Genomic DNA, 25,643 nt, shown 5'->3' on the forward strand with positions numbered 1-25,643 from the left:
GTACTTTAAAGTTACGTCTAACGCTTTTAAGCTAGCTACCGCTTACGGGGATTACCCCCGTCCGCTATCTCGCTTAATCGCAGTATATATATATCCTGCTTCTCTCGCTAGCTCGTAGTCCTCCTAAGGATATATATCTTCGATATCAATCCCTTTATTAGGCTATAGAAACAATAGTTGCTCTCCGCTTGCTTAGTCGCCTAGTAGCTCTACTTACTCTATCTACTGCACGAATCTAATAGGTTAACAACTTACGGGATCTTAATTGATTTTCACAATCCTTTGTACTACGGAATTCGATTTTATATAGCTAACGGTTCTTTTGAAGGAAACATTCGAATCCCTCCGTTTAATAGCGATCGACTTTTCTAGGACCGCCCGGTCGCTATAGGTAGAATATTTGAAATACTAGCATTTTGGGCAGGTAATCAAGGATGAATTAGTATATAGAGAAGCAGGCTATTTGTTGATTTTTCATGGAAGCGAGGCGGTTCGTAAATTTGTGAGGATTGTTGTGATGTATGTAAAGCCAACCAAATATCATTGTGTCCTGCCTTGAACGGCGCTTCTCAAGGAAGGCAACTGTCTGCCGGGGTGCGGCGGAGCAATCTGGCATCTGCGGCTTCGTTGCAACTCCAATGGATACCCTGCATGAGCGGGAGATGGCCGGCGAGGCGAGATGCTGTCTCCAGGCGGGGCGGGGCGGTATTGAACGGGCATTGTACGTGAGCATAGTTCTCGATGCCATGCCTCAGAGAGTAGCATGTGTACGAAGATGCATCATGCCGATAATAATGCTGCAAGGCTGCTGGCGTGCAGCTTCTTGAACCTTCTCAGCTTCGAATTGCCGCGAAGCTCATCTCAGCTCAGTTAATACCTCCCAAGGCTAGATGGACTTCTAAATATAATCCTTGGCATCGACCAACAATCGCACTGGCTTTTCACGCCGCTTTGCGTTTGAGCTTCGAAGGATAACGTTAATTGAGAGGCTCTACGGACCCCGGTGCGCTGTGAGATCGTACATACGTGACGCATCGTACATACATACGTCTCGCCTCGCCTGCCTTCCTGCGCTGGTTCGTCGGCGTATTGATCAAGGTTTCGGTGGAATTGTTATGCCCTGTAGAAGGCCAAACATATCCACGTTGTTGTGTTTCAGTACGCACAACCTCCCATGAGGCATTATTCCGGGCTTGGTCTCGATAAAATCACCTCCAGCGATCGTGACCGCTTCGCCATAAGCCGACGCCTGGCACAAATGTTGCCCAGGCCGTCAAACGCCGCTGCAGCTCAAGATGGCCAGGAGACAAGATTGCTTTGCAGGCCTGGGCGGGCCGCAGCCGCAAATTTGACGGTTGAGCGCGCGACAAGGTCGAGTTGAGCCTCAGTTGTCTCCTGTCTAGGCGAGGCGAGGCCGTGTATGAGGGTGTTGGAAGGAGACTTGAGCAGAGAATGATGAGTGAAGTGTGAAAGGTGAGGTGGGAGTGAAGCGATATTCTGTGCGCCTTCATCTGCAAGCGCGCGACCATGGCCCCACCTTCCGAAGCATGAAAGCAACTTCACGTGCTTCATAAAACGGTCAAGCTCCATCACCAACAACCTCGACCAGCACAAGCACGCCCGCTTCACATATTCCGAAGGGAGCTACACCGTGGCTTCCAACATACCGTCAATGGCACATCGACCCTTCAATGCGGAGCGCGACAGTAAAGGAGCCTCAAGTCTATGGACAATGCAGCGCGCGGAGTCGCGTCTCTTCTTGCGGGCAGCAGGCTGCTTGCTCTGTGCTGCTCTCATTGTCCTGGCGACAATGGGTCGAGAGAGCTCGCAAAAGGACGTGCACGCTGGAAAACTACGAGTTTTGCTGCCACCACTACTTACGTGGCCTCTACTCCCATCCCGCTCCCAACTGCACTTGGGCAAGTGAAGTTCGACCACTTCACTCTCACCTCAAACGTCTTGGGACCCACATTCGAGGCGCAAGCTGGGCAAGAAGTGAGCTTTTCGACTTCGCTCCACTCATTCCTCAGTCTTTGGGCCTTCTCATTGGCCTGCTGGGAACCTCACGCTTCACAATGGCACGTGTCAGCCCATTGAACCTCACATTCTTCCCCACAGCAATGGGAAGAAGTTGCAAACCTCACTTGGACATTGGTATATCTTGCTCTTCTCAAGTCGACTTCTTCTTCTTCTTCTTCTTCCCACTTACCCCAAACACGACTTTCAACCCCCTCTCGACGCTCTTCTTCAGCTTTTCAGCTTTCGACAAAACTTCTTTACCACTTCTACTCCAGTCTTCGACTCACCATGACTTGCATCAACGTCAGCGCCCTCAACAACTCCATCCAGACTCACACCACGTACCTCCAAGATCACGAGATTCGCGGACTCCGTGAGCAGATCTTCGGTAAAGCTGATCTTCCGTGTCATATTTCGAGTGCAATGCTAATGCTTGCAGCCAATGCTGCGATCCTCTTCCCTCATGTCCTCAAGAACAGCGCTACCTACGCCCGCACTGGTGTCTTCGACCCACAAGAACTCTTTCAGGTAATCATTTCCTCTTCTGGCTCGAAGCACAAGGCTATCTTGGTGTGTGGTGTCGGAATGGCAAAGAAGGCTGTCGCTCGTGGTCCTGAGAAAGACTCTGCTGTGGCGGCGCTTGCTGGGCTGTTGCAGGCTCTCTCGGAGGCGATGGGATGGTACACCGACACACTGCTTGGGGAGATCGAGACTTCGGAGGACAGTGAGAACGGTGGCGCGGTCAATCTGGGAATGGTCGAGGACGGATTCCACTTCGCGAGCGTGCAGCGTTGGGCTGAGGGCAAGAAGGACAGCGGCGCTTGAGTAAGTCTTCCCTCCGACCTGCGCTGAAATCGAGCAAAACTAATCACTTCACAGACAAATTCCACAAAATTCTTGGCAGAGAAATGGCATCACTTTCGACAGATTGTAGCACTCAGTAGCTGGCACTGATCGAAGGCATGGATGCGCTCCGCTCGGTTGGGTGTCACTGTACCGCCAGAGCGCAAACCAATAGCACATGAACTTTTCTAAAATCTTGAGCTGTCTCCTGTTTTTCCATCTCAATTCCATCCAAATCGCGCGGTTCGCTCCACTCGATTGGGTGCTTCTATGCTACCATATCGAAACCCAGTAGTAAATAAACCTTTCGAAAATCTTGAGCTGAAAACAAAAAAGAAAGTGGACTTGAGTAGGCTCCTTATATTCTCGAAAGTTGAAGGCATGCGCTCCGCTCGATTGGGTGCTTCTTTCTATACTACCTACCAGAGCGAAAAAACCCAGGAGCAAAACGAACGATTCAAAAAATCTGAAAGCTGTTCCTGTTTTTTCCTTCGTCGAATTTCTTCCACCCCAACATTCTAGAAAGTTGAAGGTGGGCGCTCCGCTCGATGAGGTGCTTCTAGGAGCCCAGTATCAAATGAAGCGCTTTGAAATCGTGAGGAGGCTGCTCATCCCAAATCGCGTGCGAAATCGAGCCAGCCTCCTGTGATTCCCGGCCGGTCGAGCGGGATAGAATATAGCCGTCGCAGGCACGCGCTCCGAGCAATGAGGTGGCTCTGAGCCACTGCAGCGAAATTTGGTGGTAGATGGAGGAGGGTGAGTGATGCAGGAATTCTTTTTTCTCAAATCGCGCCCGAGAAGTCGGTGGCGGCATTTATTTCCTGGCGTGATTTGGCGGCGAGAGCGCTTCTTGATGGAATTTCGCTCCGGGAGCTGCGGCGCTTCAAAGCCACTCGAGCGAAATCTGGCTGCAGATGGAGGAGGGAAAGGGGGAAGTTTTGAGAGGAAGTTTCTGGTAGCGGTACAGGCACTTTTTCGAGAAGTACAGGGCGAAATCGTGAGCGGGCGGGCCTTCATGGCGGCTCCAGAGGATGCAATGCGGTGGGAGATGGAACCTTTCGAGAACTTGAGATGGTCGACGCGACGGAAGATGAGTGTCTCAGGATCGTGTGGAACGCCAGTGTTTGGGTTCTCGACATGGAGCTCTTGTTCTAGTGTGCGTCAAGGCTCGTGGAGGGTGGTTCGGTATCAGATGAGCCTGTTGAGATTGTGAGCTGGCCTCCATTTGCGGTCTCAAAGCCGTCACATCAATGGCTCAGTTCCTGCTCTGCTTCCACTCAACGCCGCCCATGGAGGCAGATTCGTCCTTAGTTGTATGACTCTAGATCTCGAGCTGACCGCGATGTGTACTCCCGAAGCTCTTACCTCGCGGTGGTACTCAACGCAGCCGTTTCAACGCAGCCGTTTCTGCGGTGCTTTCTGCCTCATGACTGTGGTATGCCATTGAGCTTTTTCGTATGGAAGCGCTCAACGAGAGGCTTGCCCAATGGCTCCCCTTGATACTTTATTGCTGTTTGAGTACGCTCGCTCCAATCTGTGCGAGGCCACTGTGCTACCGGCCTCGCGAACAAGGTAAGTTGACGAGGCGATACAGGAGAGGCCACGCTGACTGCTTGCCTGACTGACTTTTTGGCGCTTTGAAGCGCACTCGCTCCGATAATGCTGAGCTGACCGCGCCACTGGCCTCATAACCATGGGATTCTGCGGCCCTTTAGAAGAATGAAGTGCTTTGTGAGAGACTCGGCTGACTTCTCTCCACACGTGTAGTAAGCCTCACCACCTTTCTTGCATTCCCGCTCCCTTCTCATGGCAGGTGCGGCACTACCGAAGTTGCAAATATGCCGAGTCGACACCATCTCTGATGCAGAGAAGCGTTTCTGGAGAGAGGCAGCTAGCTGCTCACCTGGCGAGTGTTCTTTCCCCGTCAAGCTCGACATCTTTGCAGTACCGTCAATTTCAGTCTTAGGACAAGCTGAACGTGCCGCATCTGACGAAGCGCACAGGGGAAGATTTGGCCAACTGTTCACAGTTTGCCTCGCTGCGATTCTGCAGGTGCATGCTCGTGGTGAGACAGCTGTCTCTAGCGCTCCCAACTCCGACCAGAAAAATGCATCTGCGCTCTTGACGTCAAGTCTGTGGTAGTCAAGAGGAGCGAAATGGTAGCGACGAGAAGGTATCCTGACGGCGAAAAGTACTCGTGGCTTCATAACTTTTGGTTTGTAGGCATCGTGCTATATCCCATCTTCATCTATACTTTTTTCATAACGCACACGTTCTTCAAGGCACATTGGCGACCTTCCAGACCTTGATAGCGGCATCTGCGCCAGTCGAGACGACCTTGTCGGCCTCTGGCCAAATCACACCACCGACACCATCCTTGTGTGCGTTGAGAGCTTTCACTCGCTTGCCAGGATCGGCCGTCGACCATACAAAGACGTTCGTGTCGAGGGCCCCGCTGACAGCTTTCTTAGAATCCGGACTCCAAGCAATGCATGTTACGCGAGCGGTATGCGCAGACCAGCGATTCGTCTCGAGCGTCCACGATCCAGATGTATTGTTGTAGACGTATATCTTGCCATTTGTGAGACCGACAGCGAGCTTGCTGCCGTCTGGTGAGAAGGCGAGTGTGGAGATTGGTGAGGTGGCATCTTTGAGCGTTGGCATCGCGTCAAAGGAAGCTGGCGAAGTAGCATCAAAAATGCGCACCGTCTTGTCGTCGGATCCCACCGCAACCGTGCTCCCTGAAGCCGCGATACATGTCGGCGGCGTGGGTGTCTTTTGATGCGAGACGTACTCGCCGTCTGTATAGCTTGTCACGCCTGAAGCGGTAACGGCCAGCGTCTGTGGCTTTCCATTGACTGTAGCCACGGCCACGCCCTTCGGCTGCCCATCTGTCTTGATAGCACTTCCAGTGAAGGACTTTTGATCTGCGGAGACTGTTCGCAATGTATCGTCCCAACCGACACTGTATATTCTGCCATCCTTCTCCGAGGCGACAATGCCCGCCACGTAGTTCGAGTGCATCTCGCCATCGACTGCATCTCCTACACCAGAACTCAAGTCCCACGCCCGCGCACGACCATCATATGATCCAGTCCAAAGTGTCTTGCCGCCTGAAGATGCTGCTGCAGACGTCACGGCTTTTTGGTGTCCAGTCACGACTTTCACGGGCTTCGCACTACCCTCTTGGAAGTAATTCAGGTTGCCTTCCAGATCGACCGAGATGATCAGGCCATCGCTCCTGCCTTGTGGCCATGTCACGCCGACTTGCTGATTCGCGACGCTCACAACACCTTCGTCGCCCAGTCGCCATGTCTGTATACATTTTCCGGCTTCAGCATCCCAGATCTTGACGGTTTGGTCTCCGCTGGCTGTCACCAACTTCTTCCCGCCCTTGTCCCAGCTGACACCAAATATGCTGCCTTTGTGTGCATCCTCTCCAGATCCAATATCCTTGACGGCCTCGCCTGACTTGCCATCATACAGCCAAATCTTCTTATCACTTCCGACTGTGACCAAATGGGCTCCGTCCGGCGAGAACTGCGTGCCCCAGACTGTGTTGGTATGCTTCCCTCGTACACTGGTGTTGAATTTGAACGGCGCTCCGTGGAAGAAGCACATAGTCATATCATCACTTCCAGTCGCAGCTCTCAGCGGTCTCTGCTTGCGAACATCGACACAGTTGATCTGTTGACTATGTCCTGAGATTTCTCCTACGCTGTTGCCTGAATCGGCTGTGATGCAGTGTCCGAATCTCTCCTTGCCGTCTCCCACAGCAATGATCCTTTGTGAGTCGCCATCCCAAGCAATATCATTGATTCTTCCAGCTATGATGTGATATTCGCCCTTGGTGTTTTCAGCGCCAATGCTATCCCATACTCGGACACTGCCTGAAACATCTCCTGAAGCAATGTAGAAGCCTGAGGGCGAGAAACGTGCTACGGATGTCTGAGCAGTGTGGCCTGTGTATTGCTTAGATATCGAAGGATTGTCGATCTGGCGGACGAAGATGGATTTGTTCGAGGCATATGCAATTCGCTCGCCTTTGGCATCGGAGGAGAGTGGGCTGGGCTGACCGCGAGTTGTGGTAGGAGAGGCGGCCCAGATGGCCTCTGCGTAGCACTTCTGGTTAGCATTGTCAGTATAGATGAATTCCAGTATCCGTACCTGAATTGATTGACATGTTCACAGGAACAACTTCCAAGTTGATTGTTTAGCCCTGAGAGCTCTACGAAAGCTGTGGCCTTGGTGCCGCTGACGTAGAGCTATATCAAATCAGCCATCAACTTTGTTTGAGATATTTGTTGACCGGTCAACTACACCTGCACCTGGCAGCAGGAAGTGCAACGATCACATAACAGCCTTCATCATCACTAAGACCAGAGTCCTCAAGAGCTTCCACATATCACCTCCGCGCCGTTCCCCGTCACTGCGACTGCTCCAAGAGACAATTAGGCGCCCAGGAAGTCCGTGATATGGCCGAAGCCACACAGTGATGGCAGGCAGTCTCGCAGACCTGTCACTAGCGGAGCTGCAGAAGAGATACGATGCTTGCGAAGATGAGCCTGAGCTCGCGGCTCTCGAAGAAGAGCTCGCCGTTCGACATGGCTATGCCTCCTGGGATGCGTGGTTCCAGGCCATCGCGGAGAGCAGGCCCGTCATGGAAATGGTCTATGGAATCAGTACCGAAGAGCTCAAGAGCCAACCCTACTGTCTCTCCGTTGGCGACGAGACTCTGTGCAGGTGCTGCCGACATTGGGACTTCCGATACATGCTCACCCACCGAATTGAAGATCTTGAGACAAACCTAGGGCTGCTGAAAGACATTGTTACGCGTGAGAATTGCGCATTGTGTCGCTTGGTCGTGGCGTCGGTTCGCTCCAGCACAGAAATGGTGCTAGAAGAATATGTCACGGATGAGTCTCTCCAAGTCCTCCTCCATTAGATTCCCAAAAACGGCGATGCTTTTCCTCTTTTCGATCTCACGCTTACATTACGTCCCGGTCGATATAGAGGTATTGGCATACAGAAGCTAGCTGCGAGGGACTCTGCGAATGCGTTCGAAGGCAGAGCGATTGACCCAAATGGTATTGAATCGAGACAGTGAGGATCTGGCTTGACAGCTGCGTGAATCACAAGCCCGGACACGATAGCACTGAGAGGCATGATGATGACACTTCGACTTTCACGCCTACTTACCTCATAGACGTGGTGAATAATTGCATCGTCGAGACCGATGAGGAAGCCTACCGATACTTGGCACTGAGCTACTACACTTCGTAAGCAAGCCATGCCATGCATCGCCTTTCCCGTGCACGCCTGTAGCGCCGAGGCGGGTTCTGGATCCTCCGACAGAACAGAACAATAGAGTTGTCCCCCACACCACCACGCTGAAGCCGCGATAGTTCTTCGATTCGCAGGTACGTGGTTGTCAGTACACGCCATTCTCTCACCCTTGCTGGTCAGAGAGTCAATGCCAAACCGTCCCGGTTCAGCAAGATATGCCGATGCTGTGAGATCGCACGTTGATCCACGAGCCGGCAGTGCAGACGGGAGCTTTCGGAGGCCATCAATTCGATGTATACATTGATGGTGATGGTGACGCGATGCTCACGTAGACCGACCATATTGACATTAGGCAGCCTTCTCGATGCAGCCATGCAGCCTTCTTCGGCAAATTCAACACATGCTGAGGCTTTAACTGCACGAACTGATTCACCCCGGGCAGCGGTAGCATTTAGACCAATGACAGAAGCTCGAAGAAAACCCTCATCTCCAATCCATGCAGTCCATTTCAGCGGTAGGTATCTCATCACTACATGAAAACGCCAAAACACCTCGCTAGAAGGACCACATCACATCACACCACCCATCCTTCTTACTCCCAAGACCAATCTAATGCGAGACTGACAGACTCAAGCATCTTTGTTATTAACAATTTTACCCGTCTGCACAGCCTGCATCTTCGTAGTCCAACCCGCAGCAGGCTGAAACTTCTTGACCGTGCGCACCTCATCCAGCGAGTATCCAGGAATGCGAATGCCGTAGTTGCGCTCCAGAGTGATTTGTATGTCGCGAAGGTCGAGAGTTTGACCGGGCCGAAGCTTGGCGAGTCGACAGGCTGATGTTATCACCTCGTCGACGAAGTTATCGGTCATTTCGAGGATGCATTCTTCGACGTCGGGGTTGAGGACGGAAGAGGATTCGCTGTCGGAGGAGGCGGGTGCGGAGCCGGTGACTTGGCGGACGAGCTCGTCGAGCTTGCGCTTGCTCAGCACGCGGTCGCCTTCGCCTTCGAGAGTGTATGGTGGTGCGCGCTGGATGCCGGGGTTGTACATGGGGCCTGCACTCGTTAGTGTTCAGGTTGCTATGAGTGGCGTTGCGGACTTACCAGCATTGTTGAGGGTCGGGCGAGACGGAGGGCCTGCGACAGCTTGCTGCGAGGACGTTAGCATACGCAACCAGGTCTAGTCTCGCTCAAGACAACATTACCTGCGATCTCGGGTCAAGCTGAAGCTGCTTCGGGATCGGGAACTTGGTAGTCGCGCTCTGCTGCTGTGTGGTGGCGAGATTCGGGTATGTCGGAGTACTCTGCTGGGTCGCAGAAGCAGGCTGGTTGCCGCTGAACGGCAGACCATTAGCCATCGTCGCAGGCTGTTGACCTTGCTGTTGACCTTGATTGCTCTGCTGATGATATGAAGCTGCAGCTTGCGATATGGCCTGCTGATGGTTCAACGGTTGAGGACGCTGCGGATTCTGCTGGTTAGCGCTCTGCGGCATGGACTGCTGTTGTTGACCCATCTGACTTGGCATCTGCGTATTGATTTGCGGTCGCTGAGGCTGTTGCATTCCCTGCTGGGCCTGCGGGAAAGCTTGTGGTGGTGTAGGTTGTGCTGTTGGGTGGGCGGTCTGTTGTTGCGGCTGGGTCGACGGAGGCTGCTGCTGTTGTTGATTCTGCACGGGCGTTCCTTGCTGATTCTGCGCGTTCTGTTGAAAGCCAGTCTGCGGCAGCGCAGGCGAGGGAGAAGCGGCGGTTTGCTGTTCTTGCGCAGGAGCCTTCGAGTCGACGCTCGACTGCTGTGGTGCCTGCGGTTGCATTTGTGATTGTTGTTGCTGATTTCCTTGCTGGTTGCCCATGCGCTGCTGCTGCTGCTGTTGTCTTTGGTGATCCTCTTGCGCCAGAATCTGCTTGATCTGCTCCTCAGTCTTGCCCTCTCCCTGCAGCTTCGTGGACTTCCAATTTCTCGTCGCCAACTCCGCGGCTTTCTTCGCCTCGGCAAATTGCATTTGTGACTGTTGCGAAATCTGCTGTCCTGAGCTTTGCTGTTGTTTGATGGCCTGCTGGATTCGCGTCGCTTGTGCGAAGATCTGGTCACGCTTGGCCAGCACCGCGAAGGCCTGCTGCCGCCATCTCGGTTGCTGCTCTTGGGGAATCGCAAGTTGAACGCTGTCCAATTCTGCCTGCGCCGCTGGACTGAGCTTTGGCGGGCCCTGCCGCATCTGTCCCGGCTGTCCTGGCTGCCCTCCGCCAGCCTGCTGCTGCTGTTGTTGCTGCTGACGAGCCTGAGCCGCGGCCTGCATCTGCTGAGGCGACATTTGGCCTTGTGCGCCTTGCTGCTGCGATGCACCTGCTTGCTGCGAGCCTGGCCGCGGCTGGCCAGCAGAATTCGGTCTGTTGCGTGCGGCGAGCTGGTTCAATAACTTGGTGCTGGCCGTCTTGATCTTCTCATATGCGGTCTGACGAGCCACACTACCCTCTGGATTGGTCTCATACTGCTGCCACAGGTTGGCAAGGCCGTTCTTATACTGCTCTTTGGCGTCTGCTTGAAGGAAAGGCAGCGAATCGATCTGGTTTGGCTTAATGAGCATCGGGGTGCTCTGTTGCGCCATATTGGGTGTATGAATATGGATATGAGATGGCGGATAGATGTCGATGGTTGTCGGTGTTCGTAGGGAAGATCGAGAGGCCGTGTCGAGACACGTGTTTGTTCCAGTCGCTCAGCGCATGTGATGGTGTAGAAGCTACAGTATTGGGGCGGGGCGGGGCGGGGCGGTGGTGATGTGAGGACGGTCGCGATGTGCTGGCAGGAAGGCTCAGGCTCAGGTTGGCGGTATTGATATCCACGACACCGGTGTGGTATTCATGCGCGCTCGTGATATCGCTGTGTGTGCTTTTGGCTGCAGGACGCCTCGGTGTGGCCCACGCCTCTCGTCTGTCGTGGAAGACGATTATTGTACTCGAGGTATCGCCGGGTCCCTCTTCGCCAAGCCAAGCCACCAATCTCCAGGCCTCGCGAACTCACTTCTGACCTCACTTCTTCAGCAACCACTGAAACCACAGTCATTGCTATTACGTTCATATTGCTTGGCCAATGACTTTCAGACTCCAACACTTACGGTCAACAGTAAATATTGCGAGGTTATGAGATTGGAGGTACTTTCAGCAGCGGCATGAACGACCCTCTAGATGGCATGGATTACGACAAAGCAGACACAGAAATGGCATATATACAGCATGCCGAAGCGCAGAGTTACAGCTTCAGAAATCACTGGTCCTTTTCAAAATCTCATCAACTTCGGACATGAATTACCTGATGCGTGTCGGCCGCGACCCTTCTCAATCCATGTTTTCACACAACTGACAGCATGCCCTCGAAAGTAAATTACGGAATTATTTTTGCTTGAAAAAAAAAACAAATTCAGTCTCGTGCACGCCTGCCACGAGCCGGATCTCTGCCTTCTGTTACAAAGGAGTCGTGGGCTCAAGAAGCCAAACCTGGCCAGGCCAAGCGGTTGCCCGAATGCCAGGTAGAAAAAGTAGTTGTGGCTTCTAGTGCCCTCTCATCGTGTGCTGATTAATGTAAGGTTTGGAAGCTTGGTGGCGGGCCGAGAGTATCTTCGAATTTCCAGAACTAGTCGAAAGTGCTGGTGGATTTTGGATCATGAACGACTGACGGCGATTCACGAACGCTGTCAGCAAACAATGGACCCGTGTTCCGATCTCTGAAGTCGAGTGGATACTCTTTCCTAAGTGATCAAGTTGTGACCGCAAGATCAACAGCATGCCTTCCGTCGCCGAGACAGTATCTGCGGTGACTGAACTTCTCGAACTGATCTTACTTCAACTTCCGATGAAGGATGTTCACGTACATCAGAGAACCTGCAAAGCCGTTCGGGACACAATTGCAGGCCCCGAAGCTCTCAAGAAGAAGCTATTTTTGGTTCCAGCGGGATCGGTAATCAGTCCAAAGAACCCTAGAGTGGATGCTCCTGTTCCCTCGGCGGTGAAGTATCCGTCGGTGAACTTCAAGTTCAACCCAGCCGTATTCGTTGGGCGGCGCGATCCCTCAAACAACGACGAGAACCACCTGAACACCGAACCGTCTTACGACTTGACAACTTGGCCACCCGCGGTACATGTACCTTCCATGGATTATGCCACTGCGTCCGGATGTTGTGGAAGGAAAATCTTCCAGAAGCGTCAGAAGAGATGGCAACGCTGCTCCAATTGTGTGAGAGGTGGGCGAAGTCTTGAATCACCAAGCTTCTTCCATCTCCATACTCCCGTCCGGATGAGCGAGCCAGAATACAATTGCTGCAAGACGACCACTCGGCTTCAGACCAGTTTCTTTCTCGTGCGCTTGTGACAACTTCCACGTCCAATCATGCACATCTCCGAATGTGACACCACGCCTGTTATATATCGTGAGCTTGTATCCATGTCCTTCATCATCCGGTAAGAAATCGAAATTGATCGCTGGCAGAGGTGGTTTTGTCAATAGCATCTGCCTCCAAGAAGCGGTCTCATCTGGAATTCCTTCCGTTGTGCCTTCAACCCCTATCGAGAATTGGATGAAATTACCCAAGTCTCTCGCAACCCATAGTGCAAGAGGGTTCTGCAAGCCTGCATCCGATGATCCATAAAACCTGGTTGCTGGGTTCGTTTCCAGCTTGTCACTGCGATATGATATGCGGTTCATGGAGGCACCATAATACTGGAGGTTCGTTATTGGCTGCAGTGGGGCCTCCGATGCCAGGATATACATCTTCTTTCGCGCAAGAACGGATTTCCGGATGAGGTCTCGCCATGTCGAGGAGACTCTCTGCAGCACGAACAGCTCGTTCCATCGATTATGAAGCAGTATCTGCTCGAGCAGCTCAACGGTGCCAAGAACCTTACTCCTTGCTGTTGTTCTGATGGAGACTTCCTCTATAGAGCTATGAAGTGTCCCGCCTGCTGTCTCCAGTCTAGGCGATGGCCATAGGCTGGCGAAAGGACGCTGCTTCGCAGTCAAGGACATCTTGGGCAAAGAACCCGGTGCCAACTTGATGAGGCAGTGGCCAGTATAGATTTCGTGCGCAGACATAGTCATCTGGTAGCGATGCTGACCCGGTTCGCGGAAGATGGGATGATTCCTCAGGGCCGGCATGCGTTCTGTGGTGTGCGTGTGATTTCTTTCGCTACCGCTTCAAGGTACTTCTGTTTCTGCATATTATACCAAGGCGTCAGCATACTGACTCAGTGAGCAGACGTCAGGGCTCGGCGACCACGCGTGCGTCGGCGATGCGAAGGTTTATCACGAGAAGAAGAAGATGTCATGGTCGAAAGGAGATTTTTACCTTGATGGCGGCTTTACGCCGGGATTGCTCACTGGTCAAAGCTCAGATATTTTCATACCAGCCTCCTCCTCTCGTTCTCCGTTACCAACAACATCCATCTCAAGCAATGCTATCCCAATAATGCCTTGATTCATCATGGATCGCTGGACAGAGCGGACATGACATGGGTGTGTACGACGTCATTGGAGCGGCCGACGGCGGACCCCACCATTGCAACAATGCCTCGCGAAAGAGGAGCAAGTGAAGTATAAACAATGAGACCGAGACTACCGAGTCATCATCATTCATACTGCTCGTGTTCCCTCTGAAGAATCCCTTTCGAACCCACTTGAACATACACCAACATAACACTTGATTTGATCAACCAAAAAAAATGGGGAAGAAAAGTACTCATTTTGCTCCAACTCTCCAATGGAGATCACTAACCATCAGCAGAGGTTCAATGCTGTATCTCAGTGGACATTGATGCTGTAGCCGGCTGGCTCGGTAGCTATGGAGGAGCAGACTCAGTCTCCGATATCAGCCGAGGAATGTTCGCCGGCACGATTGGCGTCAGGCGCTTGTTGAAGATGTTCGAGAAGTACGGCATCACGACAACGTGGTTCATACCCGGCCATTCTCTCGAGACCTTTCCGGAAGAATGTCGCATGATCGCAGATGCCGGGCACGAGATCGGCCTTCATGGCTACAGTCACGAGAACCCCGTCGCTATGACGCTGGAGCAACAGGAAGCGATCATGGACAAGTGCTACAAGCTGATTACCGACTTCCAGGGAGGAAAGCCGCCGCGCGGTATCGTTGCGCCCTGGTGGGAGGCTTCGGAAGAAGGAACGGAACTTTTCTTGAAATATGGCTTGGAATACGACCACTCTTTGAGCCATCACGATTGTCAATGTTACTGGCTGCGGACTGGGGACAAGTGGGTGCCGATAGATTACAGCAAGCATCCAGATCATGTAAGTTCTCGCAGGATCGAGCCTCAACTCTCATTAAGAGTAAATCTAATGCAAGAGTGGATGCAATAGTGGATGAAACCATTAACACATGGCCCGATGACCGGACTCGTTGAGATCCCAGCTTCGTGGTACTTGGACGATCTGCCTCCAATGATGTTCATCAAAAAGGCTCCCAACAGCCATGGATGGGTCAACCCGAGGGACGTTGAAGAGCTTTGGCTCGACCAATTCAATTTCTTCTACCGAGAGTACGACGAATTCGTGTATCCCGTGACAGTTCATCCTGATGTGTGTGGACATCCTCACGGTCTCCTGATGCTGGAGAGGTACGTTGAAGCAGAAGCGAATCTTTCGGTCGCCAGGATTGACCGCACTCTAGGATAATTGAATACATCAACAAGCATGAAGGCGTTGAGTGGGTCACAATGGAGCAGATCTGCGATGACTTCAAGTCGAAGAGCGTAGCGCCGCAAGGTGCTTTGATGCCTGCTGAGCCTGGTGCGATTTTGAAAGATCCAAACTTGCAGCTCAAGAGGAAGGAATCATGAGCTCGGAACCGATGCAGCTGGGCGCGGATTTAAGACGGCGATGTTCTAGTGAAGCAGAAAGCGTTCTTTCGGACGAGAAGTCTTTCGATGAATCTTACAAATGTCAAAACATGTGCTTCAAGAAGATGGGGACAAAATCAGCCTCATCGAGGAGTTCCTGGACAGCAAGGCGACGTCAGACGTGAGAGAGAAGTTTCGCGAGATTCGAGAGCATTGATTGCAGGACTCCAGTGCAGCATCTAGCGCATAGCCACCCATTCATATCAGCCATTTCCGCCACCAGGACGAAAGTTGAGGTACAGAGTGCATTCCTGCGGCTTGCTTCTCATCTTCCCTTTCGCGCTCAATAAGGTGGATCTCCGAGAGATCCATGTTATGCAGGGAGACGGGCTTCGCGCGAAAGATGAGCAAAGCACATGCCCATAAAACTGCTCATCATTAGCAAATATTCCGATCAGGCCCTGCCAATGCAACTCACAGATGAAGATGGCAATGTCGATGTAATATGTCAAGAACGCCGTTACACTCCAGTGGCCCGGAAAGAACACGCTATATCCCGAGAACAGGATGACCAGGACCAATGCGCACAGCGCTGCCCAGCCCAGATATGGCTGCAGTGGACTCTTGTAAGGCAGACCTGTGTCAGATGTCAGTGGCAGAACTTGCCGAAGGGAATTGGAGCTGACTCACGATCGCGACTGATTCCCTGAGCATTCATGCCATAGTAGAATCGCAGGTAAGTCACGCAAATGATGAGCCAGCCGATCAGACCGGCTATGGTGGTAATGTTGACAAACCATCCGAAGACCACGCTTGAGCTGCTACCCAGCGCGAGATATACCAACGGCGTGAAGATCAAGCTCGCCGCCACGGCCATATACGGCGTTCCGAACCTGTTCGTTTTCAGGAAGCACCTCGGCGCTTGGCCTTCTTCAGCGAGTCCATACAATGTACGGGACGCGAGGAATATGCAAGCGCTCCCACAACTGAAGGCAGAGGTACAGACCACGGCATTGATAATGCTCGGCAGCACTTTGATCCCGGCTCGCTGGAAGGCAATGACAAATGGACTCTGCTGTGCGGTTCCCGTAGAGACACCCAGATTCGGATCATCGTATGGCACGAGCAGACCCACCACGAAGATGGAAACAACGTAGAAGACCATCACTCGCCAGAACGTCAGACGCACCGCGTTGGGGATAATCTGCCTCGGATTGCGAGTCTCGGCGCCGGCGAGTGCCACGACCTGAACATTCGCATAGCTGTACGCCGCCGAAAGAAGCGTCGACCAGAAGCCCAAGAACCTTCCCGTGCTGCCAGAAACCAGGTGTTCTACAAAAGGCCCCGGAGACCGATAGTACCGGAACCCAATGCGATCGCCCCGCGGCCCACCCCCCACATCAACCACCACACCCGCAACAATCAACCCGACAATCAACAAAATCTTCAACGCCGCGAACACCACCTCGCTCTCCCCATACACCCTCACCGGCGAAAAATTCAACCCCACAATCACCACGATCAACACCGAAAACCACACCGCCGCACTGACGGACGCGTTCCAGAACTGGATCAGCGTGGCCGCCGCGCTCAGCTCCGCCGGCGCCGTGACGGCCATGGCATACCAGAAATTCCACCCCGTCGCACAGCCCAGCGCCGGCTGCACCAAGTGCGCCGCATGCCGCACAAAGCCTCCCGTCACGGGCATGAAAGCCGAGATCTCGCCCGTCATGAGTGCGATGGCCCAGGCGATCAGGCCCATCACGATGTATCCCAGGAGAGCTCCGACGGGGCCGCCGGTGGCGATCGCTTGTCCCGATGCGAGGAAGAGACCCGTGCCTGGCATCGAAGTCAGTCGTGCGCGCGCTCGCTCACTCACTCCTTACCGATCATTCCCGCAATCGCGATCATATTGATATGTCTTCGCTGCAAATCCCTCCGCACCGAATTGACATTCTTCTCGCCATGTTCGACATCGCCGCCACGCTCATGGACCTCCTCCTCGATCGGATCGTCGACACCCATAGCCTGTGATGACGATGATGGTGATGTCGAAGCCGAACGTTTTCAGAAAGCAGGCACACCACTCCCTCTGCTCTGCTGATGATTCATTAGCAACTATGCCAAGGGTCTGCGAGCGAGAGTCTTATCTGTGGCGCCGGTGTCTGCAACCCTGGACCCTGGAGATGTATGTATGTACAGTACGATTAAGCGAGATAGCGGACGGGGGTGATCCCCGTAAGCGGTAGCTAGCTTGAAAACGCTAGACGTAGATTTTTTAAAGGTGCGGATAATTCCTTTAGGCAGTACGCTAGCTCTGACTAGTTAGATTCCGTTTTCAGGGGTTACCCCCGTCCGCCATCTCGCTTAATCGTCCTGTATTATGTACACCGGCGGCCCGGATTAACGTGATAGGCCAGGGGTGGAATATTCTACCACATCATTTCTACATAACCATGTCACGGGCTCTGGACTGGACGACTCATACACAACACCGAAGATCAAACAAAGTGCCACGGGAAAGATTTTGGGGAGGGGGCAAGCAATGGCCGAAACCTTCTCGCTCTACGATTTAAAAGTCGAAGTCCTCTGCCCGCCCGGAGAAAAGATCTACTGTGGAGCGAAAGCAGGAGATCATTTCATTCTGCGAGGAGAAATGCTTCACTTGCCTGAAGGCCAAGGGTTTAGTATTTATAGTTTGTGTAAGACTTGACGACAACACACACATCCTCTTCTTGCTCGTGGCCGACGGACTGACGTGGCAGCTGCGGTTCTGCCTCTTCTTGCAGCGAAACAGCGACCAACGCATGCGAATGACTGGATGTCGACAGATGCGCTCGTCGCGTGTCCGGATCCGAATTGCAAATCACTGTTGAAGATTACGAGGCTTGGGATGAGGGAGTTTAGGCATGCTGAGACTACCGCGGTGCCTTTAGATGGTAATCATGCGGGATAGGAGGGAGGAGTGGAGCGTGAGATGGGTTCTGCCGCCAACGCCCTCAGAGTGCCCGTCAGAGGCAAATATGATGCCGACATCCATTGGCCCTTTCCTCGCGTGTTTCTTCTTTGCCCACCCTGAGGCCTAACGTGAAGCTATGAGGAATAGATCAGTCGGAGAGACACCGCTGTCAAGTTTGCAATGCCTTGAATCGTGTTGCCAAAGTTGGCTTTTGACGGGTTGGCGATCAGGGTAGAGTAGACCATGGCCCTGCCCAGTCCATGAGAAGTGATAGACGCCACTCGAGTTGGGGTTCAAAAGTCCCTTCGCACGTGCAAGGAAATCACCTGGGGGCCTCCGTCCACGAACACGGTGGAAATTTGGTCTGTGCCGGGATATGACTCAGAGTAGAATACTGCCTCTTCAGCGACCAGCTTCCAAAGGCGATCACACCATCGTCGTAGATTCGATGCAGAAACCCTCCATGATTCTCGGTGACCTGACTTTGATTGGTGCCGTCTCCGCCATATACGAGAATTGGCCCGAGACAATCGGGAAAACCTCAGCCTCGTTTTGAGAAGGACAGTGCCTTCTTCGGCCATATGCTGAGTGAGGTCGAGATATGCCTGCGTTCGCTCGCGCAACAGACTCGGCAGTGTCGTCCACTCCAGCAGGTTCAAATCCCATATATATTGAGGGGACTCCCAGAGTAGTTTCGATGCCGGATATCTGCCCCATGCGTAGATTGACGTCGCGCCCGTTGTCATCATCGGAGCCAATAATATGCGCTCGCGCACGCGAGGAAGCTGCATGGAACGCCTGTGAACTTGCTCTGCCACATCAAATGCCGAAGGAGGTACAAGTGGGGAATCCATGTTGATCTTGATGCCAGGGTCATGGACAGCGACAGATGATGAACACCGAGATCGATTCGACGCACGTGCTCAGCCACTGAAATCCGGCAGAAAGATGCCGTCGTTGATACTGAAGCCGGCCGAAGCGAACATCGAAGACCACATTTCGTCGTCGAAAAAATTATAGTTTTGTGATTCTGGCGTTATTGAGGGTGCTGATGAAACGATATCGTCTGCGGAAGGGACTTGGGTTCCGGAAGCATATTGCGTTGCAATGGCCTCCACCGATGTGCTCGCCGCTTCTCCTGGGCTTGAACCGTCGCCGGCCATGGATTGAGAGGTCTGAAATTGTAAGGGAGTGTCGGCCGTCTTCTGCACGGTACGTGGATGTCTGCGTATACAAAGTTTTTCGACTTTTGATACCACGTTAGCCAGAAACATGGCCTGCAGAGCACATCCTGTGTTGGCCGGCGCGGATTGTAGCGCAAAAGCGTCTCGTGCGGTGGATAGTGTTTCCAGAATGGTGGATTCTACCTCAGCTCTCACGGCTCGAGGGATTGACAACAGTAGCTAGAGTGCCGATTAGTAACCACGTAATGCCACTCCCGCCCAGCTCGGAAGAAGTATACCTTGATTAGGAACACTGCAGCATACGCTAGCATGACGTGCATAGAATCTTGCACGAAATATACAAAACCGGCGACCTCTCTGCTTGAGACCAGGCGAAGAATGCCGATGGCGGCGTTGTAGCTCACCCAAAACGGCTCAAGGTCTAAAGGACCGGTTTTTGAAGAGAGCGATGCCTGCAAAGGTCCAGAGTATAGCATCAGTAGGGTGTGATCGGCATAGTATTGTACCAGAAACTGGTGGCGCGGCTCTGGCATGATATCAGCTTTGCTATGCCGGTAGAACGTAGTCGATCACAAACCTCTCGTCGTAGCCTGCGTCCACCGCCTACGCCACCCTCCAATCTGCTCCTTCAAAAGCCGCAGAAGAGGCCTGGAGCTGGGCGGAGAACTGGTATCATCTGCGGGTTTCAAGAGTCCAGGAAGCTCGGATGTTAGCAATCGCAAGTGGGTAAAGGCAGCCAGCAAGCCATCCGTCTCTCCAAAAGGTGACTTGAGCCAGTCGTCGATCGACTCAATGAAGCGGCTGCGCTCGATCATGCATGGTTTCCCGGTCTGCATGCTGATGCTGATAAGACGTCAGGGAAGCGTCGTGACAGATTGCATGCGACGTCGACTCACCTGCGATCGTACACGAAAAGGACGAGCCAAGTTCTTTCCATACTCCGGATCTCTCGAGCTCTCTCTTCGCTCATGGATTTCAGATCCTGCGCCTGCAGTTTTTGCCAGCCGAGATCATGGCAGATACGTATAGCAATTCCGACGTTGACGAATGCTCTTGTGTCGTCAGGCTCCTTCCAGTACGTCAAAAGCATGATTCCTTGAACTACTTCCGGCGACTTCAGCCCACGGCGGAAGACTTCCATGTAGAGTCGTTCGGCATGATCTCGAAGTGGTGAGAACACGGAGGGGTTCAAAAGCTTTGCGGCGGCTGCAAGTACCGCTGTGAGCAAGAACGATGACTTAACTCTCACGTACTGGAAAGTATGCAAGGTTGGGTCAAGTTGGCAAACATATGGATTCAGATTCTTCATGAAGCTATTCTCGGTCAGCAAGAAGCACGCTATACACCGAAGCCCGGGACAAGGTCTCTTGCCAATACTCGCCATACGTACGTACCCTTCGAATAAAGACTCAGCGATCGCCATATTGATGATTCCCTTGGTGATCGGATCTCCGGGTGAGCGAGGTGCGCTTGCCGATATTTCGCCTGAGGTGGGTTTCTTTGGTGCCTCGATATTCGTACTCAAGATGTTCTGCAGGGAAAAGTTGCCTTTGGACGCATGTCGATTTAGCAGGCTGGGTGGATTGAAACCATCTGGATCCGCCCAGAAGCCGTATGGTCGATCACTGTCAGACTGCTCACGACTATCGCTCTCATTGTTGCCTTCCTCATTGCTCTCTAATTTGGCAGGCTTTTCATCGGCTTCGGCGTACCACGAACGTACAGGTGGCAACTGGTGCAGTTGTGATGGGGTATGCACATGTTCTTTGGTCTCAGAAATTCCAGCGCTCGCACCATTCCAGTGAGCAGATTGTCCTACTTCCCCTGAATTAGGCCTCTCCCCAGCTGCACGCTTCGCCGAGTGGCTCGTCGAGAGCCTCATGCCTAGCTTACGACCTCGTCTATGCTGCTGGAAGGTACAATCGAGTGCTTTGCGGACGCACCTCTCGCACTTCTCGGAGTTTGGAATCAGGTGACACTTCATCTTCACCCTTCTGCATTCAAGGCAGGCGTTGGAACTACCTCCGCGACCTTGGCCAGAAGCCCCAGGCGGTAACTGGTCCATGGTTCGATACGAAATCCCAGTGTTTATTCGTTCTCTGTCAATCCCACAAAGCCCGCCAGAGTTTTGCTGATTCTCCTTATCGACAGCATGATCTCAGACTGGTCTGGCCCAAAGAGATGAAGGAGTGCCCAAGGTTACTCGTCGGTCAAGGTCCGCGTCCTTGGCCCGGCTGGCATAGACCGGATCAGGTGGTGCTATGGTTGTTGCAGGGAGCCATGCATCCAGCTCTGTTTCAACGCAGCAAAATCGGCAGTACAGTCGTGGTGAATTACTGCTTGTTGATGGAGAAGAAATGGAGGCGTCAACCACGCGCCTCGGCTAGAGCTAGGTTGTAGCGTGTGAATAATAAGCTTTGTCGATGGCTGAGGTACTGACTTTTTGCAACGATCTGGCCGCTAAAGATCGTGGAGGTATCGAGGTATGTTTTTTATTTTTTTCTAAGCCCTTATTGTGTCGGATATAGCCCAACGGATAGCACCTAGGATAGGCTAGCAAAAGCTGTACTCGTCTTCACCTCTCCCGTGCACTTGGTTTCGGCCGGGCAAAGGGCAGCGCGGGCAAAATTAAAGTACGAGAGCAATGCACACTTTGCTTTTGAACACCGGCATTTGGTGTAACCCAAGCTCACCACATTAAGAGCTGCTATCATAGCAGCCGCAGCGTTGGGAAGCTAAACACTGGCTTTGCAAGGCATTGACTTTCGCGTAGCACCACTCCTTGGGCAACTGTACACCTCTTACAGTAATAATTCTTAGCTCTTCTTTAAAGCGGCGATCATCCTCACCATCGCTTCATCACAGCTCGCAGCAAGATGGGATCGGCACCATACCACGAGGCCAAGATGGCGCATGTCAATTTGATGATTGACACCATCATCGCCAACCTACCAGAAGAAGGGCTGCGGTCGGTGCTCAGATCTATGCTTGCGGCAGATCCCACGATTACGCCGACATTCGAAGACCGAACGAGGGTTTATTTGGAGAAGTCTTCCTCCATGGATGTCGAGGAGAAATTCTTCAAATCAGGCAAGAATCACGCTGAGCAGACCGCCGAATTTCACAGTGCTCAACAACGTCTTCGTTGCATGCTGGGGTGCGGCATGTGCTATGAAAGCATTCCACTTTTGACAGCGATTGTACAACAGGCGTCGAGTCTACAGCAGCTTCCATCATGTCTGGAGCAGGCATTATCTGCGGTGGATGGCGACATCGTTCAGGCCATCACCGCGATACAAAAGACCCTGCTGATGCCCTCTGGAACAAGAAGCCTGACCGGGCTCGAAAAGACTCCCATACTACGCTTAGAGAAAGCTTTATGTCAGTGCCAAGACGTATGCATAGCTTCACATCAACCCTTTCCATTCGAGAGGGGCTTGACTGCCCTGCAGGCATCGTCATTGTCTTCCGAAGATTCGAACGCCAGCTCCCCGGTGAACGGTACACACTTGATCCATCTCATCTCGGTGCCTCCATTGCCCGCTAGCGTCGAGACATTCCAGCTCGGCGATCGCTCATTACCCAGACTATTCTCTGGTCTCTGGCAACTGTCCAGCCCATCATGGGGGACTACATCAACACACAAGATCAAGAAACAGTTCCAGAGATATGCAGCACAAGGCTTCACCGCCTTCGATATGGCCGATCATTACGGCGATGCTGAAGTCATTTTTGGCAAATTCAGAGCATCTTGCTCGCAGCCGGAAGCGGTCTTTGGCGCTACAAAGTGGTGCATCTTCACTCCGACGCAGGTGACATCCGAGCTGGTCCAAGCCAATGTCAGCGAGCGCTGTGGAAGAATGTCTTCGGACCATGTCGATCTCCTCCAATTTCACTGGCAATTCTACAATGATCCACAATATATCAAAGCTCTCAAACTGCTGCAGGGCGACCAGAGAGTGCACAAGCTTGGTCTGTGTAATTTTGACACTCAACGTATGGCAGAGATTGCTGAAGCGGATGTCAAGATCTATACAAATCAAGTACAATTCTCCCTCGTCGACTCACGCCCCGCATACAAGATGGGCGACATTTGCATGAAGCATAACATCAAGCTTCTCACATATGGCACGCTGCTGGGGGGATTCATTGCCGAAAAGTGGCTCGACTCACCCGAACCTGAGTTGTTCTCGAACGACATAACACCAAGTCAGCGAAAGTACTACGAAATGATCCTCAATTGGGGCAGCTGGTCGCTGTTCCAGGAGCTGCTTCGCGTGTTGAAGACCATCGCTGACAAGCACAGCGTTTCGATCACCAACGTTGCCACAAGATGGGTCCTGGACTTTCCTTACGTTGGCGCTGTGATTGTTGGGACGAGATGGGGAGTGAGTGATAATGCTGAAGACAATCTCAAGACCTATGGTCTGAAGCTGGACGATACCGATCGAGCAATGATAGAAGAGGTCCAGACCAGAACCAGAAGAGACCAACTCATCGACTTACTTGGCGACTGTGGAGGAGAGTATCGTTGATTATGAGCTGGCCGAGTCCCGATTGACCGGATCACGTCGCAATGTTCGAGAAAGCTTCAATAGCCACCCGATCGCCAGGGAAAACCTAAAGACACTTTGCCGCCGAGCTCCGGATTCCTCCTCGGATATTCTATGCTTCGTATCCGACATTGCACACTTGCGACAAGATTACCAACCACGACATCTCACGCCTAGCCCGCCTCGAAATGCGCCTCAACCCAAGCATTGAGATTGCCAATACCGCGAAGCAGAAACTCTACAGCCCAAATTAATGCCGTGCGTTAATTCCACCCATAACCTTAACACCTTCCCTGCTATTGGCAACCAAATCGAAGGCCGTGTTTCATCCTCGAACAAAATGTCGAGAAGAGCGCAATAATGCTGTCTACCAAACCTCATCATCGCTCACATCAGTGTGTCGTGCCGAGATGCATCTCACCGTAAACACACGTCTAAATTCCTTTCTCCGAGAATACTCCACTCCAGCCCTCGAAAGCGAAAACCCATTCGCAGAATCCGAAGACGACGAAGAAGACGGAGAAGACGAAGATCATCCTCTCACGATCGCCCGAAAACACCTCACCACCTCACCAATCGACATCGAAATCTCCGAGCCCTCCGAAGCTTGCTGCCAAACCCCAACCGCATCCTACACGCCAAAAGGCACCTACAAAACCCTCGCGCCCAACACCAAAACTTACATCGTCGGCCCCCCCACCGCGAAAAAAGCCATCTTCTTCCTCTCTGATGTCTTCGGTGAGAAAATTCCTACGGTGCAAGGCGCGGATATGCTTGCTTCGAGGGGGGATTATTTAGTTTGCATGCCCGTGACAACAACAGACGAAGAAGGAGATGTGTCGAGAGTGGAGGGAAATTTTGAGGCTTTGAAGAGAGAATTTCCGTGCGTGGAGAGGTGGGCGAGGATTGGAGGTGGTGAGGACACATGTACGAGTGGGATTGGGGAGGATTGTAGGAGTCGGGGTTGGAAAATAATTGGGATTCATCAGAGTTCTGCGGCGGATGCGAAGATTCCGATTCCGATTCCTATGTTGGTGTTTGGTGACGAGCCGGCGGATGAGATGAACGGTTTTGGAGAGGAGGTGCGAAGTGGGGAGAAGAAGGTTGACGGTGCTAGGGGGGATTTAGAGGAGGAGGAGGAGGAGGAGGAGAGGGAGAGGGAGTATGAGAAGGAGTATCAGGCTGTATTGGAGATTTTGAAGAAGCATTTATAATAGAGGCTTTTGTCCTGTCCAGAGCTTGCGTAGGGGGTTGTTGTAATGAGTAGGAGGAGTAATAGTTACAAGAGCATGGCGAAATAGAACTCGACGTCGACATCGGCCTACTTCAAGTCTGGGGTGTACACATGAAGCATATCGAATTTCTCGCTCGCTCGAACAAACCCTTGCTCCAAATTGACGTCATACTGTACAACAACCAAACATCAGTCAATACACCCATCAAGAAACCCCCGGCCATCTGCATACACGCAACTCGAACCTCTCAGCAAAATCAAACCTCCAACCATGTCCAAAAGAGTGCGTAAATATATACCTACCCATATACCTACCCACCCACATACCCCCCCCCCCCCCCCCCAACTCCCTTTCTATACCTCTAACCTCCCCATCTATTCATCTAACCCCACCCACCTAACTTTCTTCTTGTATGTACACAGATCTCCTTCACCGCCACCGGCCACGTCCAAGCCGTCTTCTTCCGCTCTTTCACGCGGGAAAAAGCGCAAAATTTGTTTCTCACGGGTTTCGTGAAAAATCTCCCCGATGGACGAACGGTGGTAGGGGAAGCGCAAGGGAGTCCAGAGAATTTGGACAAGTTGGTGCAGCACCTACGACTAGGGCCGAGGGGGGCGAGGGTTGATGAACTAAAATATGAGGAGGTTGTGGCGAAGGATGGGGAGGAGGGGGGGTTTGAGGTGTGAGTTTTTCTGATTCTTAATTTTTGATGTTTGTTGTGATGGG

General features: G+C 52.5%; 11 protein-coding genes across 11 annotated transcripts; 7 read left to right on the top strand and 4 right to left on the bottom strand.

The window, feature by feature from the left end:
• Positions 1 to 476: 476 nt before the first annotated feature.
• MYCFIDRAFT_176568 (uncharacterized protein) lies at positions 477 to 3,384 on the top strand (the record flags this gene model as incomplete). The annotated part of the gene is made up of 16 exons (XM_007930308.1): positions 477 to 502; positions 530 to 725; positions 756 to 767; positions 805 to 955; positions 1,016 to 1,104; positions 1,127 to 1,376; positions 1,404 to 1,426; positions 1,474 to 1,484; positions 1,519 to 1,881; positions 1,925 to 2,293; positions 2,328 to 2,425; positions 2,459 to 2,802; positions 2,835 to 2,949; positions 2,980 to 2,999; positions 3,038 to 3,124; positions 3,184 to 3,384. 16 exons carry the CDS (start codon positions 477 to 479, stop codon positions 3,382 to 3,384), a joined length of 2,355 nt encoding a protein of 784 aa, XP_007928499.1.
• Positions 3,385 to 5,139: 1,755 nt separating this feature from the next.
• MYCFIDRAFT_81343 (uncharacterized protein) lies at positions 5,140 to 7,045 on the bottom strand (the record flags this gene model as incomplete). The annotated part of the gene is made up of 2 exons (XM_007930309.1): positions 5,140 to 6,974; positions 7,030 to 7,045. 2 exons carry the CDS (start codon positions 7,043 to 7,045, stop codon positions 5,140 to 5,142), a joined length of 1,851 nt encoding a protein of 616 aa, XP_007928500.1.
• Positions 7,046 to 7,357: 312 nt separating this feature from the next.
• On the top strand, positions 7,358 to 8,145 carry MYCFIDRAFT_198043 (uncharacterized protein; the record flags this gene model as incomplete). The annotated part of the gene is made up of 2 exons (XM_007930310.1): positions 7,358 to 7,697; positions 8,069 to 8,145. The coding sequence occupies 2 exons, from the start codon at positions 7,358 to 7,360 to the stop codon at positions 8,143 to 8,145; spliced, it is 417 nt and encodes a 138-aa protein (XP_007928501.1).
• A 492-nt stretch (positions 8,146 to 8,637) lies between these two features.
• On the bottom strand, positions 8,638 to 9,429 carry MYCFIDRAFT_211798 (uncharacterized protein). The gene is made up of 3 exons (XM_007930311.1): positions 9,355 to 9,429; positions 9,254 to 9,299; positions 8,638 to 9,205 (listed from the first exon to the last, which is right to left on the bottom strand). The coding sequence occupies exon 3, from the start codon at positions 9,198 to 9,200 to the stop codon at positions 8,778 to 8,780; it is 423 nt and encodes a 140-aa protein (XP_007928502.1). The 5' UTR covers positions 9,201 to 9,205; positions 9,254 to 9,299; positions 9,355 to 9,429; the 3' UTR covers positions 8,638 to 8,777.
• Positions 9,430 to 13,640: 4,211 nt separating this feature from the next.
• MYCFIDRAFT_198045 (carbohydrate esterase family 4 protein) lies at positions 13,641 to 14,986 on the top strand (the record flags this gene model as incomplete). The annotated part of the gene is made up of 4 exons (XM_007930312.1): positions 13,641 to 13,649; positions 13,920 to 14,438; positions 14,508 to 14,764; positions 14,818 to 14,986. The coding sequence occupies 4 exons, from the start codon at positions 13,641 to 13,643 to the stop codon at positions 14,984 to 14,986; spliced, it is 954 nt and encodes a 317-aa protein (XP_007928503.1).
• A 258-nt stretch (positions 14,987 to 15,244) lies between these two features.
• MYCFIDRAFT_140266 (uncharacterized protein) lies at positions 15,245 to 17,011 on the bottom strand (the record flags this gene model as incomplete). The annotated part of the gene is made up of 4 exons (XM_007930313.1): positions 15,245 to 15,414; positions 15,465 to 15,623; positions 15,677 to 16,825; positions 16,873 to 17,011. 4 exons carry the CDS (start codon positions 17,009 to 17,011, stop codon positions 15,245 to 15,247), a joined length of 1,617 nt encoding a protein of 538 aa, XP_007928504.1.
• A 520-nt stretch (positions 17,012 to 17,531) lies between these two features.
• Positions 17,532 to 17,942, top strand: MYCFIDRAFT_189465 (uncharacterized protein; the record flags this gene model as incomplete). The annotated part of the gene is made up of 2 exons (XM_007930314.1): positions 17,532 to 17,688; positions 17,752 to 17,942. 2 exons carry the CDS (start codon positions 17,532 to 17,534, stop codon positions 17,940 to 17,942), a joined length of 348 nt encoding a protein of 115 aa, XP_007928505.1.
• A 1,378-nt stretch (positions 17,943 to 19,320) lies between these two features.
• Positions 19,321 to 21,113, bottom strand: MYCFIDRAFT_140249 (uncharacterized protein; the record flags this gene model as incomplete). The annotated part of the gene is made up of 5 exons (XM_007930315.1): positions 19,321 to 19,655; positions 19,707 to 19,972; positions 20,026 to 20,442; positions 20,524 to 20,806; positions 20,981 to 21,113. 5 exons carry the CDS (start codon positions 21,111 to 21,113, stop codon positions 19,321 to 19,323), a joined length of 1,434 nt encoding a protein of 477 aa, XP_007928506.1.
• An 895-nt stretch (positions 21,114 to 22,008) lies between these two features.
• Positions 22,009 to 23,664, top strand: MYCFIDRAFT_204250 (uncharacterized protein; the record flags this gene model as incomplete). Its single annotated transcript, XM_007930316.1, has 1 exon — positions 22,009 to 23,664. The coding sequence occupies exon 1, from the start codon at positions 22,036 to 22,038 to the stop codon at positions 23,662 to 23,664; it is 1,629 nt and encodes a 542-aa protein (XP_007928507.1). The 5' UTR covers positions 22,009 to 22,035.
• Positions 23,665 to 24,092: 428 nt separating this feature from the next.
• MYCFIDRAFT_215904 (uncharacterized protein) lies at positions 24,093 to 24,995 on the top strand (the record flags this gene model as incomplete). The annotated part of the gene is made up of 1 exon (XM_007930317.1): positions 24,093 to 24,995. One exon carries the CDS (start codon positions 24,093 to 24,095, stop codon positions 24,894 to 24,896), a length of 804 nt encoding a protein of 267 aa, XP_007928508.1. The 3' UTR covers positions 24,897 to 24,995.
• A 341-nt stretch (positions 24,996 to 25,336) lies between these two features.
• On the top strand, positions 25,337 to 25,603 carry MYCFIDRAFT_38617 (uncharacterized protein; the record flags this gene model as incomplete). The annotated part of the gene is made up of 1 exon (XM_007929772.1): positions 25,337 to 25,603. A coding segment is annotated over one exon (267 nt), but the record flags the coding sequence as incomplete, so codon positions are not given.
• Between the last annotated feature and the right edge of the window lie 40 nt (positions 25,604 to 25,643).

Source organism: Pseudocercospora fijiensis, assembly GCF_000340215.1.
Source record: "Pseudocercospora fijiensis CIRAD86 unplaced genomic scaffold MYCFIscaffold_6, whole genome shotgun sequence".
NCBI lineage: Eukaryota > Fungi > Ascomycota > Dothideomycetes > Mycosphaerellales > Mycosphaerellaceae > Pseudocercospora > Pseudocercospora fijiensis.